The sequence below is a fragment of the Bubalus bubalis genome, chromosome 8 (genome assembly GCF_019923935.1).
Source record: "Bubalus bubalis isolate 160015118507 breed Murrah chromosome 8, NDDB_SH_1, whole genome shotgun sequence".
NCBI lineage: Eukaryota > Metazoa > Chordata > Mammalia > Artiodactyla > Bovidae > Bubalus > Bubalus bubalis.
In genome coordinates, this window is record NC_059164.1 from 113,539,521 (window position 1) to 113,561,643 (window position 22,123).

Below are 22,123 nucleotides of genomic sequence, written 5' to 3' on the forward strand. Positions count from 1 at the left end.
ATGACTCAGCGACTGAACAACAACAATGTACCACATTCCCAAATCAGGTGTGGGTAGAAGATCCACGCGAAGTGCAGACAAGTCAATGGAGTTCAAAGGTACAGAGTGAAAAAACAAAAAAAACCTTCAAATGATTTCAGATAGTACAACTAACTTCTAAGAAACTTCCACTTACGGTGTCTTCGTGAGTATCAGAGAGTGTGTGTGTGCGTGTGTGCGCGCGCGCGCGCACAAGCTCAATTGTGTCCGACTCTTCATGACCCCATTGCCTATAGCCCTCCAGGCTCCTCAGTCTGTGGAATTCTCCAGGCAGGTTGTCATTTCCTACTCCAGGGGATCTACTCGACTCAGGGATTGAACCCATATCTCCTGCATTGGCAGGCGAATTCATTACCACTGTGTCACCTGGGAAGCCTGAGTATCAGAGAATAGCCACAATCACCCAAAAATGTATTGTATTAGTAATTTAATGTGACAGTATTAAAATACTCCTCCATTTCCCAAGTACCTATCTGGCAGGTTGGATTTCCCTTATATACTTTATATAAAGATATATATTGCAATGGAAGGAACTCAGAAGCAGATAAGAGAATTCAAGTGTTTTTTAAACCAGGCGTTGAAGACACTTGCAAATTTGTAAAACAAAATCCCACTTGCCTTTTTTTTTGCAGAAATTGATAAGCCAGTCCTAAAATTCCTATGGAAATACGAGGGACTCAGAAGTTGATCTTGAAAAAGGATTAAGTTAGAGGGTTCACACTTCCCTATTTTGAAACTTACCATAAAAAACAGTAATCAAAATAGTGATACTGGCACAAGGACCAACACACAGATCAAAGGAGTCCAGAAAAACCCTGTATTTACCCTCACGGGGGTTTTTCTTTTTTGTAATTTATTATGTAATGTGAAATGAGTTTCTATTACCACCTTGTAACTGTTTTCAAAGGGAAGAGGGACGAAGGGGAGGGGCTTTCTTCTCCATTGAAACAGAACTTCCATTTTGAGGTGGATCACTTGGTTTTTGACAAGGACGTCTAGACAATCCAATGAAGAAAGAACAGTCTTTTAACAAAGGTGGTGGCACAACTTGGTATCTACATACAAAAGAATCAAGTTTTACTCCAATTTCCCACCATAAAATTTAGCTCTGAATAGATAATAGACCCAAATGAAAGAGATAAAGATTTAAAACATTTAGAAGAGAATATAGTAGTAAATCTATACAATGGTTTCTAAAATATGACACCAAAAGTACAAGTAACAAAATAAAAATATAAATAAAATGGACTTTGTCAAAATTGAGAACTTTTTGCTTCAAAGGAAGGCCACCTTCAATAAAGTGAAAAGAACCCACAGAATGGAAGAAATTATTTGCACATTGTATATGACCCTTCACAAACTCGTAAGGATGGCTAGTACAAGAAGGACGGATGAGCTAATTAGTGTTCAGTCACCAGAAGTGTCCGACTCTTTGCAACCCTATGGACTGCAGCACGCCAGGCTTTCCCATCCTCCACTATCTCCCAGAGTTTGCTCAAATTCATGTTCATGGGGCATAGTCAATGAAGCAGATGTTTTTCTGGAATCCCCTTGTTTTTCTCTATGATCCAATGGATGTTGGCAATGGTTCCTCTCCTTTTCCAAACCCAGCTTCAACATCTGGAAGTTCTTGGTTCCGTAATGCTGAAGCCTAGCTTGAAGGTGAGCATTACCTTGCTACTATGTGAAATGAGCGCAACTGTAGGGTAGTTTGAACATTCCTTGGATTGCCCTTCTTTGGGATTGAAATGAAATTCGACCTTTTCCAATCCTATGGCCACTGCAGAGTTTTCCAAATTTGCTGGCACTTTAACAGCACCATCTTTTAGGACTTGAAATACCTCAGCTGGAATTCCATCACCTCCACTAGCTTTGTTCGTAGTGATGCTTCCTAAGGCCCACTTGACTTCACATTCCAGGATGTCTGGCTCTGGGCGAGTGACCACACCATCATAGTTATCCAGGTCATCAAGGCCTTTTTTGTACAGCTCTTCTGTGTATTCTTGCCACCTCTTCTTAATCTTTTCTGCCTCTGTTAGGTCCTTGATGTTTCTGTTCTTTATTTTTGCATCAAATGTTCCCTTGGTATCTGCAATTTTCTTGAAGAGATCTCGTCTTTCCCATTCTATTGTTTTCCTCTATTTCTTTGCATTAAGAAGGCTTTCTTATCTCACCTTGCTATTCTCTGGAACTCTGCATTTAGTTAATTACTAGAGAAATGCACATCAAATTTACAATAAGGTATTGCCCACACCCATCAGAATGGACATCAAATCTACAAATAACAAATGCTGGAGAAGGCGTGGAGAAAAGGAAAGCTTCCTACACTGCTGGTAGGAATGTAAGCTGGTGCAACCACTATGGAAAACAGTCTGGAGGTTCCTTAAAAAACTACAACTAGGGCTGCCATATGATCCTGCAATCGCACTCCTGGGCGTATACCCCTACAAGACAAAAACTCTAACTCAAAAAGATACACGTACCCCAGCGTTCATGGCAGCACTATTCACAGCAGCGAAAACATGGAAGCCATCTAAACGCCCACTGAGAGATGAATACAGAAGGTGTGGTACAGACAGACAGTGGACTGTTACTCAGCCACAAAAAGAATGAAATGATAGCATTTGCAGCAACACGGATGGACCTACAGATTACCATACTAAGTGAAGTTAAGCCAGACAAAGAAATACAAATACTCTAGGATATCACTTATATGTGGAATCTTAAATATGACACAAATGAAGTCATTTATGAAATAGAACAGACTCACAGACAAACTTACCATTAAAAAGGGGTAATGGTATGTGCGGAAGGGATAAATCATGAGTTTGGGATTAGCAGATACAATTATATATTGAATATAAAATACACAAGTTCCTACTGTATAGCACCCTGGAGAAGGAAATGGCAACCCCTCCAGTATTCTTGCCTTGAGAGTCCCGTGGACAGAGGAGCCCGGTGGCCTACGGTCCACGGGGTCAGAGAGTCGGACACAACTGAGCACACACATGCTATGTAGCACGGGGACCTATGTCCAATGGCCTGTGATAAAACCCAGTGGAAAAGAGGATGAATACACGGGTGCGTGTAACTCAGTGTTTGCTGCACACCAGAAACACAACATTGTCAGTCCACTATGAAAAATGAAAGAAGTGAAGTCGCTCAGTTGTATCTGACCCTGTGTGACCCCACAGACTGTAGCCCTTCAGGCTCCTCTGTCCATGTGAGTCTCCAGGCAAGAATACTGGAGTGGGTTGGCATTCCCTTCTCCAGGGGATCTCCCCGACACAGGGATTGAATCCAGGTCTCCTGCACTGCAAGCCACCAGGGAAGCCCTGTGAGTCGACTATACTTCAATAAAAATTTTTTTTAAATTAAGATAATAAAAATAACAAAATTAAATAAAAAGATAGATGATTAGAAGTGTTGGTGAGGATGTGGAGAGACTGAAACCGATTTCAATTGTTAGCTGGAATGTAAACTGGATGAAAAAGTTTGATGGTTCTTCAAAACATTAAACGTACAATTACCATATGACCCAGCAATTACAATTATACTCCTAGAAGTATACCCAAAAGAAGAGAAACATGTCTACACAAAAATTTCACATACAGAAAATATGTAACAGGAATGCTCCTAACAGCATTATCTGTATTAGCCCAAATGTAGAAACAGACCACATGCCCATCAGTTAATGAACGTATAAATAGAATGTGGTATATTCAAATAATGGATTATTATTTGGCAACCAAAAGGAATGAATTACTGCTACCTGCTTCAACACGGAGGAACCTGGGACATATTTATGTTAAATGAAAAATGCTAGGCATGCAAGGCCATGTACAGGTGATTCCATTTATATGAAATGTCCAGAATAGGTAAATCTGTAGAAACAGAAAGATTAGTGATGCCAAGGGGTGAGGTGAGGAGAGGATGGGAGGGGACTGCTGCTGAGTACAGCGTTTCTTCTTGGGGGATGAAGGGAGGCACAGATTGCTGTAACTCGCAGGGACATCACATTAACATTTGATATAACAAAAAAAGCAGGTTCACAGATATACAGAACTAACGTTTAGAACTAGGGAGAGGCAATACGGCAGCAGGAGATTAAGAGGTACAAACTATTATGTGCAAAACAAGCTCAATACATTGTACAACAGGAGGAACATACAGGCAATATTTTATAGCAACTGTAAACAGAGAATAGCCTTTAAAATTGTGAACCACTCTACTGTACACCTGTAACTTATATAAATATGATACATCAACTATACTTAAAAAAAAAAAATCTAGGGACTTCCCTGGTAGTAGAGGATAAGAATCAACCTGGCCAACGCAGGGGACACAGGTTCAATCCCTAGCCAGGGAAGACTCCACATGCCATGGAGCAACTAAGTCCGCAAGTCACAACTACTGAAGCCCAAGCACCTGGAGTCTGTGGTCCACAACAAGAGAAGCCCCTGCTCACTGCAACTAGAGAAAACACACGCAAAGCAACAAAGACCCTGCGCAGCCAAAAAAAGAAAAAGTCTATGAATATTGTATTAAGCGCTGGAAAGTCAAAATTACAAATGCAAACTCTGAATATTTCTTGTACAGAACAATGAATGGCACTGAAAGAAAAGTTAATTTCAAGCTTCAGCACAACGTGGTCACCACAGGACTATCCCCACCCACAAGTACACGACTTCACAATGTTATAAAGCACGTGAACATACAATTTCACATACTAATACATTTTATACATGGCAAACAATCTCTAACTTTACAAGTCCTCAAAGCCATGTGTTAGAAAAGGATACGCTAATTTAAAAATATACAGTAAATCAGCATACAATTGGATGGTATTCTACTGGGAATAAATTTAATGATATCTTTCCCTGTGAAGTAGCCAAATCAAAGGACGCATGTTCTTTACTACCTAAAACATTTTGACAAGGAGGGTAATGATTTGAGATACTTTTACTGAAATGCCTTTTACCACACCATAGAATTTTTTCATGTTCTCTCTTAAGATCTTTCATATTCCTTTGATCCCATCCTGTTTGTTAACCTCCGAGAATAATATATGACAATCTTTTGATTGCTGTGGTCTAATGGTAAACTCGATTATCAAACCTCTCTGTGTAACATTCCAGTGAAAAATATGCCAGATTTTATTTGAAGATGGTTGTTAACCTGACACTATTAACTTTAGCCAGATTAAGTTTAGTTACCTCCTATCACAGGACTACTCATTTGTATTAGAACAATGGACGTCAGGAAGCTGGCACATTTGGCTACCACCGAAACAATTCATACAAAGCACTCCCTGCAAGCCAGCCTGCGCTGCAGGTGACGTGTCCTTAAAAGCTTAACACTGTCAATAACAGGAAAGGTGCTTCAGGAAAAAAAAAAAAAGTATAAATTCTCTGAGAATTCTGTTTTTCTCACTGGTAAGTTTTTTCAGTGTTTTAAAACAACACAAAATTTGAACTCCAAATCGTAAAACAGTCATTGCACTTAGTAGCTTCATCTGAAAGCAAACCATCATGTCTGACTCTGCGGCCCCATGGACTGTAGCCCACCAGGCTTCTCTGTCCATGGGATTCCCCAGGCAAGAATCCTGGAGTGGAATGCCATTTCCTTCTCCAGGGGATCTTCCCGACCCAGGGATTGAACCCGGGTCTCCCGCATTGCAGGCAGACACTTTAACCTCTGAGCCACCAGGGAAGCCCACACTTTTAAAATAAACTCACAATGACAAGTATTTTACGAGTTAAACTGGCATACGATATATAGTCAAGAGAATATTCTAAGAAAGATGCGGTTTTGGGCTTAGACTTTTCCCACCACTCTTTTACCCCCAGTCAATATGACACTACAGTTTAGCATCACCGTAACACAACCTAGGAACACAGGCACTCAGACTTCTCTACTCTAGCATCACTGGCAAGCAGACATGTCAGTGAACTCAGAAGTCTGTAATTCTCTGAAGAGTGGCTAGGATGTGGAATCAGGGAACTATCTCCGTTTCTGATGCTGGCAAAACAAAAGAAGCCCACAAACTACAAAAAGTCCTGGTTCCTAACAAAGGTAAACAATGGTAAAATCAAATGCAAAGAGTGGTAGTCATTGAACCTGTGCAAAACACATTTTAATCATCACCACGTATGAAAATAAATATGAACACAATGGAGCTGGGTTTAGCAATAGGAAGGCATAGAAAACAGGGACTGGACCTGCTCTGGGGGCCCCTGGAGGCTAATCCAGCAGTGTTTCATGAACAGCGGTTTAGAATAAACGCGAAGTGAAGGCACATGGGTGGTGTGTCACCTCTGGGTCTTCAAGAGGATGGCATCAGAAGGCAGACACAACTGGTTTCAACTGGACCTAGAGAACTTCTTTAACAAACAGTGATAAAATGCTAGACTAGATTACTGGCGACTGGAATCACCATCTCAAGAATTTCAAGGGGTAAATAAGCCAGGATGTTTGGGACATTCTCTTCAGTTGAAAGCAGGCAGCCCAGGTAATTCATGTCACCTGTAACTTCAGACACTGGTACATTTAACTAGTGGGCACTCTGAGGAGATAGAACTCATTCAAGAGACAGGAATGTCCGAGTCCCACTCTTCACAATGCAGAGGAGGAAAAGAGAACAGAGAAGCAAAGGCTCTGAGATACAGACTGCCGATAAATGCGGTAGTTCCATATGGGCATTCGGGGCTGTTAGAGACTTGAAAAGCTTCCATCTGACGCCGGTGACTTGACGGCTGCAGTTAAGACTATCACCTCTCCTTGCCCCCCACGATTACCGCATCTCACAGGAGTTACCCCCAGGGCTCCTGGCGCCCCTTATCTGTACACAAGAGTCTCTCAGCCTCTCATTTGATATCCCCCCCCCCCCAGCACTTTGACAGCGAGGTGATAAAAGGGTGAGTAAGCACGCCGCAGCTGATCTTGGTCAAAGAGCACAGACCCTGGCACTGACCGTGGAAAATGGGGGTGAAGAAGCAGAAGGAAAAGCGAAATCGGGGAGTTCGGCCAATGAGCAGGCAGTTACCAGCTTTCCCAGAGCAGTTCGTGTCACCTCCTTCTGCAGTCACCACAGACTCCGAACCCCTGCCCTCGCCACCCCCACCCTACTGTGGTCAAGTGCGCCCTTTTCCTTGGACAGCTACTTCTCAAAAACAACACAGAAAGATAAAAGTAATTTTTCCAGACTTCCGGTTGTCAAAGACAATAAAAACCTCACCCTGAAGCACGGTTAAGTTCAACGGTTCTGTTTTCTCCCTCGTTTTCTGGCATCCTGTCCACCACCTTCCACCCCAGACCACCTGTGTTCAGGGTGGAACAAGCGACTGCCACACTCAGTTTCAAATATATGTCAACCTTTGGCGTGGGGTGGGGAGGGGTACTTTCGAATTACTTCGACATTCTGGTTACAAGTATCTGACCTTATTTTTTCCTCCCCAAAGGAAAAAACAGGACACCAAGAGGGCAGAAATTTCCCTTTCTCTGCCCTCCTACTTCGGTCGCTGGCAGCATCTCGGGGGGCTTCCGAAGCGGGAGGTTGAGGGGGGCGGGGGGCTCTTTCGAGTTTCTTCCTAGGAAACTGGCTCTCAGCAGCCAAACGTCCTCTGAGCTCCCGGGTTTGCTTTAAAATGTTGAAACTTCACAAGACAGAAAAATTACGGCTAAAGAGCCACGTCCTTTGTTGAAGCCCCACGGGTTTTAATTTTGCGGTGAAAAAGGCCACCAGCAACAATCACGGACTGCTCCCCGCGGGGAAGGGGGGACAGGTGCGACTCCGGGGCTGTGGAGGGCCCTGCGGCGGGCGGCGCGGCGGCCAACCCGGCCCGGCCCGATCCGACCCGAGCGCCCGTTCGCCCGCGGCCTCCCACACGCGTCCCCCGCGCTGCCCCGCGGGCCCGGCCGCGCCGCCGGCCTCCGCTCCAAGATGGAGGTGGCTGCGACGGCGGGCGGCCGGTTACGAAACGCGCGGCCGCCACATGGCCGCGCCGGCCCCAAACTTGGCCGGGCCCCGGGCGAGGCTCGGGGCCCGGGGAGCTAAGAGGCCGCGCGGCGCCCGCCACTCACCCACAGACCGGTAGCCCAGGATCGCGATCTTCCGGGACTTGGACTGCGGCATCTTGGCGGCCTCCTCAGCCCCGGGTCAACCACATCAACCGCGGCGGCGGCGGCTCCTGCGCTGCGATCGGCGGCGGCCGCGCCGGGGCACAGCGGCATCCAGGGGCGGGGCGGGGCGGGCGGGCGGGCGCGGCTGCCTTAGCTTCTCGCTAGCGCGCCCAACCGCCCGGAACCGCCGCGCGGCCCCGCCCCCAAACACGCCCACGTGACCGCGCGACGCCGCAGGCGGCTCGCGTCAGCACCGCCCTCCCGCCGCCGCGGCCCCTTCCCCCAAACGCACGGGGTGTGCGTCGGGAAGTGTTTTACTTTAAAGGGAAAAAGAGGGGACGCCGAGATGCCCCTGGAATAGTCACGACTAAAACTCGCTGCGTCATGACCCACCCACCGTCTTCCGCCGCTTTTTAATGACGCCGGCTCTCCCCGAGCGCTGATTGGACAGTTCCCATCCGCCCGCGCGCTGACGCGACGGAAACTCCTTCTCCCATTGGGGGGGCGGGCGGTGAAGAGGCGGGCCCGGAGGCGGGGGCTGCTTGGCCCGGCAGCTAAAAATAAACGCCGACTGGGAGCGCGCGTCTGGGCGCCGGTGAAGTTTGGAGGCTTCGAAGTTCGGAGGGGCTGGAGGCGGGTGGGAGGGGCTGGAGGCGGGTGGGAGGGGCGGAGAGAAGCTACCTCCCCAGGGATTGGTCAGATCACGGGGAGGGGGCGGGGAGACGCGTGGGAGGTGCGGTGATTGGTGGGCCGCTGAGCGGTCCCGGAACTCGCGCCCGCTGAGCCCTTAAAAGGCACGACGCGCGTGGCGGGTGCCTTGTTGGGCTGTTGGTTGGCGGGTATCTTCCTCGTGTGTGTTTTTTTGTTTTTGTTTTAAAATTGCTGCATTGGCTTTCGTGAGTCTAGGTTGGAGAATGTAGGTGATGACGAAGCATCAGCCATGGGTGAAGGACCATGGGAAGAATGGAGTATGCGTTCATTGAAAATGTGAACGCGTTTCATGAAAAAAGCGTTCTCAGTTCTCATGCATCTCCTCAGTTCCGGTCTTAACCCTGGCGTTTGCGGATCCCACACACCTCACGGGAAAGGAACAGCGCCGGGTCGACGCAGGTTTAACTGTCAACGCCTGCATGGCTAATTGAGTAAGGCAGACTTAAAACACTCGCCGTTGTTAGCTGAGAACTCGCCAGAACCGTCCTTCCAAGGGGATTTAAGACCGATGAGCCGGCGCTCTGACGTGGGCTGACTTCTCCGCTGAAGGGACGCTGCTGTATTTCCCTCCAGAGGTGCCCTGACAACCCCGTTTTCAGTGGTGCTGGTGAAGGGTGTCTGGGGGTAGCACCAGTCTTGGCGTGCAGGGAGGGACGCCAGCTCGGGAGGCCTGGATCATGCGGCAAGAAGGTGAAAACCGGGCCCAGGAAAACAGGATGCGATCAAAGCTTTCTATCATGCTAGGTATTCTTGTCCATGGAGGTTGCTGAAGAAGCAAATACCTGCTACTCGTACTAAAGTCCTTCTGTCGTCCTCGGGCTGTCTGGCAGTGTTGACCTGCCTGCTTAAGTGGGACCACCGCTCTCTGGTCATGGCCTCGCCCAGTGAGCACCGAGGAGAAGCCCCCAGGAAACCGAGCGGCAAGGGCAGGATTCTTGGGTTAGGAAGATTTAGAGGTGACAGTCCCTAGGACTGTCGCGGTGCTGGGTTTAGAACACTGACGTTGGGGCACAATCCTCCCACTGCTCCCTGCTCACTGGAGAGTGCGCGTTGCACATTCAGGTCCTGGAGGGGGGCGTCTTACAGCTGAAACCCCATGCCACCAGTTGGACATGAGAAAATCTTTCAAGTTGTCTTTTTTGTTAATTGATTTTTGCATTCCACCCTGTAATTAGTTGAAATAATTAAACAATTCAGGCCTTAAAATGGACTCGCCAGGGAAATGTATAATTTTTGTCCTGTGAATTGGATGCCTCTCCTTCAGTATTTTTTCCAGGTGGCATAGTGGTAAAGAATCTGCCTGTCGAGGCAAGAGACACCGGGTTCTGTCCCTGGGTCAGGAAGGTCCCTGGAGTAGGAGATGTCAACCCGCTCCAGTATTTTTGCCTGGGAAATTCCATGGACAGAAGAGCCTGGCCATGGAGTCACAGAGCATGATGCGATTGAGCCAGTACCCACTATAGTATTTTGAACTAATGGTACCAGACTCCCCAGTAGGTTGTGAAATCAGCTTAGTGGTTGTTTTTTTTTTTTTAATAGAAGAACAGAATAGAAAATAATTCCTTGCATAGTAAGGGTGAGTATTGTTTCATGACACTTTTGTTGTGTGTGTATATATTTATATGTGCTATGTATATATGTATTGTGTACTGCATTCCATTGTAATATGTATTTCTTTCTGTGTGTTGCCCCAAAAAGTTTGAAAGCACCACCCTAGCCTGAGAAGTCCAGACTTAGGAGTCCAGACCGAGAAGTACAGTTGTAAATGACAAATTCATTCGTGAAATATTCCAATTGTGTTAAAGCCCATTCAGGCCAGACCCCGGAGTTCTGGCGATTCCTTTATTCCAGAATGGGGAGAATTTCCTTGGTTTAAGAAGTAACTCAGATGACCTGAAATATTTGGGATTGGTGTATGAATTCACATAGAAATACCTGACTGCTGCCAGACCATATAGGATAAGAGACCAGATGGGAAATGCAGGCAGGGCCTTATTGGGGCTCATGCTGCAGCAGGAAGGAGAGAGAAAGCAACAAGTGCCCTTGCTTGGGGGGGAGGGGTGGCTTGGTGGTCTGCCCATCCCCTTGGTGATGATGGGTGGAGGGATCATCCTTCTTTCCTCCTGACACTCAGAAGCAACCATTGGGTTTTGGCCTTCTTGTCTCTTACTGTTGATAATTCTCCCCTACAGTGCACGTGTGCAGCTACCTTTCAGTTCAGTTCAGCCGCTCAGTCGTGTCTGACTCTTTGAGACCCCACGGACTGCAGCACACCAGGCCTCCCTGTCCATCACCAACTCCCAGAATTTACTCAAACTCATGTCCATTGAGTTGGTGACACCATCCAACCATCTCAGTCTCTGTTGTCCCCTTCTCCCACCTCCAGTCTTTCCCGGCATCAGGGTCTTTTCAAATGAGTCGTTTCTTCCAATCAGGTGGCCAAAGTATTGGAGCTTCAGATTCAGCATCAGTCCTTCCAGTGAATATTCAGGACTGATTTCCTTTAGGATGGACTGGTTGGATCTCCTTGAAGTCCAAGGGACTCTCAAGAGTCTTCTCCAACACCACAGTTCAAAAGCACCAATTCTTTGGTGCTCAGCTTTCTTGATAGTTCAACTCTCACATCCATACATGACTACTGGAAAAACCATAGCTTTGACTAGACGGACCTTTGTTGGCAAAGTAATGTCTCTGCTTTTGAATATGCAACTATCTTTAGTCCCTTGTAGTTTCTCTGTGACACCCCACTCCAATACTCTTGCCTGGAAAATCCCATGGACGGAGGAGCCTGGTGGGCTGCAGTCCATGGGGTCGTGAAGAGTCGGACAAGACTGAGCGACTTCACTTTCACTTTTCACTTTCATGCATTGAAGAAGGAAATGGCAACCCACTCCAGTGTTCTTGCCTGGAGAATCCCAGGGACGGGGGAGCCTGGTGGGCTGCTGTCTATGGGGTCGCACAGAGTCGGACACGACTGAAGCGACTTAGCAGCAGCAGCAGCAGCAGTTTCTCTGTGTTCTGTTGCCCAAGGAGTAGGAGAGGAGATGAGGAGACATCTGTCCAGGTGCGAGCACTGCAGGAGAGGGTCCAAGGTCCCAGCCTATCTCAGAATGTGTCCCCCACAAAGATATGTCAAAGTCCTAACCTTCTCAAAATGTAATCTTATTTGGAAATAGAGCTGTTGATGATATAATTAGTTAAGATGAGGTCAAACTGCAGTGGGCTTCCGTGATGGCTCAGTGGTAAAGTATCCACCTGCAGTGCAGGAGCCACAGGAGACACGGGTTTGATCTCTGGGTGGGGAAGATCCCCTGGAGCAGGAAATGGCAACCCACTCCACTATTCTTACCTGGAGAATCCCATGGACAGAGGAACCCTGGTGGGCTACAGTCCATTGGGTGGCAAAGAGTCAGACACCGAGGAGGGTGGGCCCTAATCCAACATGACTGGTTTCCTCACAAGAGAAGATGAGAGACACACACACACCCACCCACTAATGTACGATGGAGGCGGAGGCTGGAGCAATGCCCCTCCCTGGATACTTCAGAGGGACGGAGCCCTGCTTCTCTCTGCAGTTGGGGGGTGTTTATACTTCGGACATCAGAACTGTGAGAAAAGACGTTTCAGTTTACAGTACTTGGTTAACAGCAGCCCTGAAAAAAGAACCCATCACCAGTCTTCAAGTTGTCAGTAGATTTTCATTTAAAGTTTGACTCTAGTTTCTGCCAGGCTGTGGATGAAACCAACCTTCTTCCCAACACCCCAAGCCAGTGTGCACCTCCTGGGAGTGTTTCCCTAGGCGGGTGCTAGCTGCCCTGCAGAGCAAGTCCTGAGAGCCCCTGTGTGGTCATCGGGCACAATGACTGAAGGGGAACACCATGCTCCTAAGAGCTGGCACAGCAGTACCCGGGGAAGCTCCAGGAGAACAGGAGGCCAGGTCCTTGCAATAAAATGTGGTGGCTTGGCCAGCAAGGCTTTGATTATGACTGTGTATGCTCTTCACGTGTGCCTTAGATGTGGAATTTAATCACAGTGCTTATAAGCCACCGAAAGTTATAATTATGGTTTGAGGGACCATTCACCATTGGTTCCTCCTCCTGTGTGAAGTGTTCTCAGTGTTGGGCTTTATCCAGTGTGTTGGGACCTGGAGCGTTTAACATGCAGGGAGGAAAAAAGAACTTGTAGGTTTTTTTTTTTTAATGTTTTTATTTATAAATAAAATAATTGAGCATGGAAGAACTGATGCTTTCAAATTGTGCTGGAGAAGACTCTTGAGAGACCCTTGGACTGCAAGGAAATCCAACCAGTCAATCCTAAAGGAACTCAACCCTGAATATTCATTGGAAGGACTGATGCTGAAACTCCGATACTTTGGCCACCTGATACAAACAGCCGACTCATTAGAAAAGAGCTTGATGCTGGGCAAGATTGAGGGCAGGAGAAGAAGGGGGGGGGACAGAGATGAGATGGTTAGATAGCATCATTGACTTAATTGACATGAATCTGAGCAAACTCCAGGAGATAGTGAAGGACAGGGGAGCCTGGTGTGCTGCAGTCCATGGGGACATGACTTAGTGACGGAACAAAAAAACCTATGTAGTATATGGATTGACTATGACATACTCATGGCAGCGTGTTGTGACTGGGATGATAGGTGTCCTAGTGGGGTTTCCACAATAGGGAGGGGCCATCAGTGTGGCCCTCACTGTTCACTGTGTAGAATATTGTAATGGATTCCTTTTCACATGTCTAGTTCTGAGGAATTACAGAACATATTACCTCAGTTCTGCTAAACTGAATCTCACAGAATGGTCATGGGTCTTAAAAGTTTTCCAGTTCTCTTACGCTGTTGGTGGGAATGCAGACTACTACAGCCACTATGGAGAAAATGTGGAGATTCCTTAAAAAACTGGAAATAGAACTGCCATATGACCCAGCAATCCCACTGCTGGGCATACACACCAAGGAAACCAGACTTGAAAGAGACATGTGTACCCCAATGTTCATCGAAGGACCGTTTTACAGCAGCCAGGACATGGAAGCAACCTAGATGTCCATCAGCAGATGAATGGATAAGAAAGCTGTGGTACATATACACAATGGAATATTATTCAGCCATTAAAAAGAATACATTTGAATCAGTTCTAATGAGGTAGATGAAACTGGAGCCTATTATACAGAGTGAACTAAGCCAGAAAGAAAAACACCAGTAGAGTATGCTGCTGTTGCTGCTAAGTCGCTTCAGTTGTGTCTGACTCTGTGCGACCCCATAGACAGCAGCCCACCAGGCTCCCCCATCCCTGGGATTCTCCTGGCAAGAATACTGGAGTGGGTTGCCATTTCCTTCTCCAATGAATGAAAATGAAAAGTGAAAGTGAAGTTGCTCAGTCATGTCTGACTCCTAGCGCCTCCATGGACTGCAGCCTACCAGGCTCCTCTGTTCATGGGATTTTCCAGGCAAGAGTACTGGCGTGGGTTGCCATTGCCTTCTCTGCCAATACAGTATACTAACACATATATGGAATTTAGAAAAATGGTAACGATAACCCTATATGCGAGACAGCAAAAGAGACAGATGTATAGAACAGTCTTTTGGACTCTGTGGGAGAAGGTGAGGGTGGGATGATCTGAGAGAATAGCATTGAAACATGTATATTATCATATATGAAACAGATCGCCAGTCCAAGTTCAATGCATGAGACAGGGTGCTCAGGGCTGGTGCACTGGGATGACCCAGAGGGATGGGATGGGGAGGGAGGTGGGGGGGGGTTCAAGATGGGGAACATATGTACACCCATGGCTGATGCATGTCAATTTATGGCAAAAACCACTACAATATTGTAATTATCCTCCAACTAAAATACATAAAAAATAAAAGTTTTCCATTCAAAAAGCCCATGAATTATTGATGAGAATAAAAATGCAATATAAGTGTACACTAAGAAAAATAACAGGCTGCACTTCTTCCTTGTGTGGGCTCTTTGCCAACTATGTAAAAGGTAAACATGGTAACCTAATCATATCTTACCAAAAAATGACCAAACGTTTTTCCAAAAAGGTAAAAGTTGACAAGGGGCTTTCCTGGTGACTCAGTGGTAAAGAATCCGATTGCCAATGCAGGAGACCTGGGTTCGATCCCTGGGTTGGAAACTTCCCTTAGAGAAGGAAATGGAAACCCACTTCAGTATTCCTGCCTGGGAAATCCCATGGACAGAGTAGCCTGGTGGGCTATAGTCCATGAGGTCGCAAAGGGTTGGACACAACTTAGCGACTAAATACACACAAAAATTGACAAGAGCATTAAAAATACGAATTCATATCCACTATTGTTAATGATAACAGCGTAATTACACCTTGATACTAGCTAATAAAGTAGTAAATATCCCTTAACAAATAGTGAGATGTTAAAAAACTGAGCATCCAAAACACTAAGGCAGATTTTACAAATATTTCTGTAACTTTTTTTCCTCTTTGGAAAATTTCAAGTATGTATAAAAGCAGAGAGATTAGTGCGATGAACCCCAGACCACCCACCCCCTGCTTCATTCCGTTTACCGACACTCCCATTTCCTGCCCACTATTTTCCACCCACATGTGGATTATTTTGAAGTAAGTCCTGCATGTCATACCATTTCAAATTCATTTATTTCAGTATTTTCTCTGAAAGATGGCTCTGTGTGTGTGTGTGTGTGTGAGATCTTAGTTCCTCCACCGGGGACTGAATCCAGGCCCACAGTGCAAGTGCAGAGTTCAAACCACTGGACCACCAACGAAGTCCCTAAAAGATGACTTAAAAAAAAAAAATGCCATTTTCGCTCTGAAAAACAAAGAAGCCCATTAAGGAATCCTGAAATGGCAACCCACTCCAGTATTCTTGCCCAGAAAATCCCATGGATGGTGGAACCTGGTAGGCTATAGTCCATGGGGTCGCAAAGAGTCGGACACGACTGAGCGACTTCACTTTACTTTAGTACCACCAAACAGCCAGACTATTCCAATGTCTCTTAGTGCATCATCATTTTCTTTTACAGTTTGTTTAAATCAGAATCTAAATAAAGTTCATATGATGCAGTTGGTTACTATATCTTGTCTTTTAAAAAAAAATAAATAAACTATCTTTTAGATGTACTGAGTAATTGGGAAGATAATGTGAGGATCCCCCCATACCCTGGGCTCAGTCTCCTCCCTCTCCCCCACTAATCAATAGTCCACATTAGTGTGGTACTGTTCGTTAACAATGATCAATACAGGTTAGGTTAGTTAATTCTTACTGACTAAATTTCATACATTATTCAGATTTCCCAGTTGTCCCCTAATGCACTTTTTCCGGAACACCCCATCATGCCTCCTTAGGCTCCCCTTGGACATGACCATTTCTCAGACTTTTCTTGTTTTTGATGACCTTGAAAGTATGAGGCATTCTTTCAGGCATGATTTTGTAGCTTGCTCCTCAATTGGGATTTGTCTGATGTTTGTCTCAGACGTGAACAGGGTGTGCGGGTTTTGGGGGGAAGACCACAGAGGTGAAGTGCCATTCTCATCTCATGGAGGGTGGAGCATCCCCACGTGACCTGCCACTGGATGCTGTCCTGGATCGCCTGTCTGAGGTGGCAACTGTTGGCTCCCACACAGGCGAGGTCCTCTTTCTCCCTTTCCATGCTGTACTCTGGAAGGGGGTCACTGTGTGCAGCCCTCAGGGACTGGCGAGTCAAGTTAAGCTTTTCCCTAGTGGCTTCCTGCCTGAAGAATTTCTTTTAACATTTCTTGTAGTCTCCTGGCAACAAATCCAACATTTATTTATCCGAAAATTGTCTTTATTTCTTTTAACTTTTTTAAAATGGATTTTTTCCCTATTTTTAATTAAGTAATTTTTTGGCTGCTGGGGTCTTCACTGCTTTTCAAGAGCTTTCTCTGCAGCAAGTGGGGGCTACTCTTCTCATTGCCATGGTTCTGTCGTTGCAGAGCACTGGCTCTATGCGTGCTGCTGCTGCTGCTGCTAAGTTGCTTCAGTCGTGTCTGACTCTGTGCGACCCCATCATGGCAGCCCACCAGGCTCCCCCGTCCCTGGGATTCTCCAGGCAAGAGCTCTAGGCGTGCAGGCGTCGGTAACCGCAGCACCCAGGCTCACCTGTCCCTGGGATTCTCCAGGCAAGAGCTCTAGGCGTGCAGGCGTCGGTAACCGCAGCACCCAGGCTCCCCCGTCCCTGGGATTCTCCAGGCAAGAGCTCTAGGCGTGCAGGCGTCTGTAGTTGCAGCCCCCAGGCTCAGGAGTTGGCACTCGCAGGTTTAGTTGCTCCACAGCACGTGGTCTCTCTCCAGACCAGGGATCAAACCCATGTCCCCTGGACTGGAAGGCGGGTTCTTACCCACTGCACCACCTGGGAAGTCTCTCTTTAACTTTTTATTTTGAAATAACTATTGATTAACAGCTTACTTAACTTATATGCAGAGTACATCATGCAAAATGCTGGGCTGGATGAAGCACAAGCTGGAATCAAGATTGCCAGGAGAAATATCAATAACCTCAGATATGGAGATAACACCAGCCTTATGGCAGAAAGCGAAGAAGAACTAAAGAGCTTCTTGATGAAAGTGAAGGAGGAGAGTGAAAAAGTTGGCTTAAAACTCAATATTCAGAAAACGAAGATCATGGCATCTGGTCCCATCACTTCATGGCAAATACATGGGGAAACAATGGAAACAGTGAGATGGTTTATTTTGGGGGTCTCTAAATTCACTGCAGATGGTGACTGCAGCCATGAAATAAAAAGACACTTGCTCCTTGGAAGAAAAGCTATGACCAACCTAGACAGCATATTAAAAAGTAGAGACATTACTTTGCCGATAAAGGTCCATCTAGTCAAAGCTATGGTTTTTCCAGTAGTCATGTATGGATGGGAGAAAGCAATGGCAACCCACTCCGGTCTTCTTGCCTGGAGAATCCCATGGACAGAGGAGCCTGGTAGGCTGCAGTCCATGGGGTCGCTAGGAGTCAGACACGACTGAGCAACTTCACTTTCACTTTTCACTTTCATTCATCGGAGAAGGGAATGGCAACCCACTCCAGTATTCTTGCCAGGAGAATCCCAGGGACGGGGGAGTCTGGTGGGCTGCTGTCTGTGGGGTCACAGAGAGTCGAACACAACTGAAGCAACTTAGCAGCAGCAGCAGCATGTATGGATGTGAGAGTTGGACCATAAAGAAAGCTGAATGCCGAAGAATTGATGCTTTTGAATTGTGGTGGTGTTGAAGACTTTTGAGAGTCCCTTGGACTGCAAGGAGATCCAACTAGTCCATCCTAAAGGAAATCAGTCCTGAATATTCATTGGAAGGACTGATGCTGAAGCTAACTCCAATACTTTGGTCACCTGATGCGAAGAACTGACTCATTGGAAAAGACCCTGATGCTGGGAAAGATTGAAGGCGGGAGGAGAAGGGGACGACAGAAGAGGAGATGGTTGGATGGCATCACCGACGTGATAGACATGAGTTTGAGTAGCTCCGGAAATTGATGATGGACAGGGAAGCCTGGCGTGCTGCAGTCCACGGGTTTGCAAAGAGTCGGACATGACTGAGCGGCTGAACTGAACTGAAAAAAATAGTACAGAGATGTCCTATGTACTGCTCTCCTGATGGTAAATCCTACATAAATGTAGCATGATATCAAAACCAGGAAATATAAATTATATGATCCACAGAACTCAGAGTGTACCAATTTTACGTGTGTGTGTGTGTGTGGTTCTGTTCAATTTTATTACATTCGTGGATTTGTGTAACTGAAACCACAATCAAAATACAGAACTGTCCCATCATCACAAAGATCTCCCACATGTTATTTTATCCCTCTACATTTTTGAAAGTTTTGTGTTTTTTTTTGTTGTTGTTGATACACTATTTTAGGTAGACAGTGGTGTGTGTGTATGTGTCTCTGTGTGTGTTTTACTGTTTAAAGATGTTCCAGTTTCTGCTAGCCTCCATTTTTTTCTGTTGAGAAATCAACTATCATCGTGTTAATTCCTTTATGTCCTATGCTCCTCGCTACCCATCTCCTTTTTAGATTTTGTCTTTATTTTTGGTGTTTAGAGTTTTACTGTGATATGTTTGTGTGTAATTTTCTCTGCTTTAATGCTGTTTAAGATTTACTCAGCTTCTTAAATTTGTGAGTTACTGTTTCTGATCCAATTTGGAAAACTTCCCAGCCAACGTTTCAAGTATTTTTTTGCCCTATACTCTCTCCTCTCTTATTCTGGGACTCCAGTTTCACACATATTATGCAATTTGATAGTTTTCTACCAGTCACTAAGCCTCTGTTTATTCTTTTCTCTATTTTTTTTCCTGATTTCTAATTTAATAATTTTAAAAAATGGGGGTAACATATTCTTCAGTTCTAGGATTGATCCTTTTATAATTTCCACCTCTGTCCTGAAGTTCTCCTATCTCTCCCCAACATATACCTGTTTTCTGTAGGTTCTTTAACATACTTATCACAGCTATTTTTAAATCTTTTCTAATTGTAATGTCTGAATCATTCATCAGTTCAGTTCAGTTTAGTCACTCAGTGGAGTCCGACTCTTTGCCACCCCATGGACTGCAGCATGCCAGGCCTCCCTGTCCATCATCATCTCCTGGAGTTCACCCAAACTCATGTCCATTGAGTCAGTGATGCCTTCCAACCATCTCCTCCTCTGTTGTCCCCTTCTCCTCCCACCTTCAATCTTTCCCAGCATCTGGGTCTTTTCAAATGAGTCAGCTTTCACATCAGATCACCAAAGTATTGGAGTTTCAGCTTCAACATCAGTCCTTCCAATGAACACTCAGGACTGATCTCCTTTAGGATGAACTGTTTGGATCTCCTTGCAGTCCAAGGGACTCTCAAGAGTCTTCTCCAACATACAGTTCAAAAGCATCAATTCTTCGGCGCTCAGCTTTCTTTATAGTCCAACTCTCACATCCATACATGACCACTGGAAAAACCATAGCCTTGACTAGATGGACCTTTGTTGGCAAAGTAATGTCTCTTTGTTTTAATATGCTGTCTAGGTTGGTCATAACTTTCCTTCCAATGAGTGTCTTTTAATTTCATGGCTGCAGTCACCATCTGCAGTGATTTTGGAGCCCAAATAATAAAGTCTGACACTGTTTCCACTGTTTCCCCGTCTGTTTGCCATAGGTCTGCTTTTTAAGAAAAACTATGTATTTTTGGCTGTGCTGGGTCTTCATTGCTTTGCATGGGCTTTCTCTAGTTGTGGTGAGCAGGGGCTTCTCTCCATTGTGGTGTGCGGGCTTCTCATTGCAGTGGCTTCTCTTGTTGTGGAGGACAGGCCTTAGGTATACTGGCTTTAGTAGCTGCAGCCCTGGGCTCAGCAGTTGCAGCTCCAGGGCTCTAGAGCGCAGGCTCAGTAGTTGTGGTGCATGGGCTTAGTTGGTCTGAGGCATGTGGCATCTTCCCGGACCAGGGATTGAACCCATGTCACCTGCATGGCAAGGCGGGTTCTTATCCACTGTGCCACAGTGAAGTCCCACAAGTCTGCTTTTATTGAAAGACTTTTCTCTTGATTATAGGTCATTTTTTGTTTCTTTTCACATCTACTAATTTATACTTTATAGTGGCCATTATGGATGAAATGAATCTTGATATATGGTAGTTTTATCCCTCTAACCTTGTTCTTATTTTTCAACATTGTTGTGACTAATCTAAGATCTTTGTCTTTTCACGTGCATTTCAGAATCAGTTTGTCAATTTCTACAAAAAAAGCCTGCTGGAATTTTGATTGGCATTATTTTGAATCCATAATCAATTCTGGGAGGACTTACATTTTAGCAATATTGAGTCTCCTGACCCATCAGCAAAGTGTATCACTCCCCTTGTTTGAGTCTTCATTCATTTCTCAGCAGTATTTGGTACTTCAATGTATGGGCTATATATATCTTTTATCAGATTTATTCTAAGTATTTCATATTTTGATGCTGTTATAAATGGGATTTGGAGTAGGAAATGGCAATCCACTCTAGTATGCTTGTCTGGAGAATCCCATGGACAGAGGATCCTGGTGGGCTACTGTAGTCCATGGGGTTGCAAAGAGTCAGACACGACTGAGCATGCACACATGTAGTACTTAAGATACTACATGTTAGACTGTGGCCTAAGCATTTTATGAGCATTAATTCACTGAGCTTTTAAAACCTTCATAATGTCCCCATAGGGGGCTTCCCAGGTGGCACTAGTGGTAAAGAACCCACCTGCCAATGTAGGAGATGCAAGAGATGTGGGTTTGATCCCTGGTTCTGGAAGATCCCCTGGAGGAGCACATGGAACCCACTCCAATATTCTTGCCTGGAAAATTCCATGGACAGAGCAGCTTGGAAGGCTACAGTCCATGGGGTCGCGAAGAGGCAGACGTGACTAAGTGACTGTGCACACGTAAATGGGATTTAAATTTTTCTATTTTTGATTGCCTGTTGCTTGTATACAGAAATACAATTGATTTTTGACTACTGATCTCTTACCCAAAAACATTGCTAAACTCACTAGTTTTAGTAGGTCTTTTTGTAGAAGTCCATTAGCTTTTCTGTGTTGATGATCATACAGTTTTTACTGGGTGCTTTTCATTTTGGATGCTTTATATAATTTTCTTGTCTTCTTGCACTATGATCTGGAATAGCAGTGGTGAGAGCAGATACCCTTGTCTCGTCCTTGACCTTGGGGAGTAAGCAGTACACATTTCACCATTAAGTGTGGTGTTTATTTGCTTGAGGACAAGATACAGTTGGTTCAGACTCTCCTACCTTAGCAAGAGATGTTTGTATCCGAAATCATCTTGAAAAAAAAAAATTGGTATGCCAGTTTTATTCCAGAAATGGCCTATCAACAAGACAAGGGCTTCTATTTTGAGTAAATACCCCAGGGTTTGAACTCCTGCTCTGCCTCATAAAATCTGGCAAGCCATGCAACCTCCGTGTGCCTCCAGAGCCCGCCAACGGGCTGGGTCAGGCTCCCCAACTAACGCTTGGGGAGGCTTCACCTGTCTTCTTGTCCCTTTACTTTGCATTCCTTCTTTTCTCTTTTGGGACTGGACTAAATACTTGGTTCTGTCTTCAGTGTGTATTCTCTCATGCAGTATATGAGATGGCATTGAATATAAACTTTCCTCGTGGCCTTGTTTTCAAATTATTCTATGATATCTACTTTTCTCTGAATTCTTTCATAATATCAGTTCATATCGTGTTACTTGTTCTTTAATGTGGTTTTTGT

The 22,123-nt window shown here is 45.5% G+C and overlaps 1 protein-coding gene and 1 long non-coding RNA gene across 4 annotated transcripts in view; one reads left to right on the top strand and one right to left on the bottom strand.

The window, feature by feature from the left end:
* Window positions 1–8,513, bottom strand: part of RHEB (Ras homolog, mTORC1 binding) — a 50,627-nt gene extending 42,114 nt beyond the window's left edge. The window contains exon 1 of one of the 3 annotated variants that reach the window (XM_025291862.3): window positions 8,122–8,513. In XM_025291862.3, coding sequence (XP_025147647.1) covers window positions 8,122–8,173 — 52 coding nt within the window. In that variant the 5' untranslated portion in view covers window positions 8,174–8,513. The remainder of the gene's footprint in view (window positions 1–8,121) is intronic. The other 2 variants (XM_025291863.2, XM_025291861.2) reach the window with 2 other exon arrangements.
* A 45-nt stretch (window positions 8,514–8,558) lies between these two features.
* On the top strand, window positions 8,559–10,403 carry LOC123334853. The gene is made up of 2 exons (XR_006553016.2): window positions 8,559–9,446; window positions 9,616–10,403. It is a non-coding gene; the product is annotated as an uncharacterized LOC123334853 (long non-coding RNA).
* Window positions 10,404–22,123: the final 11,720 nt, after the last annotated feature.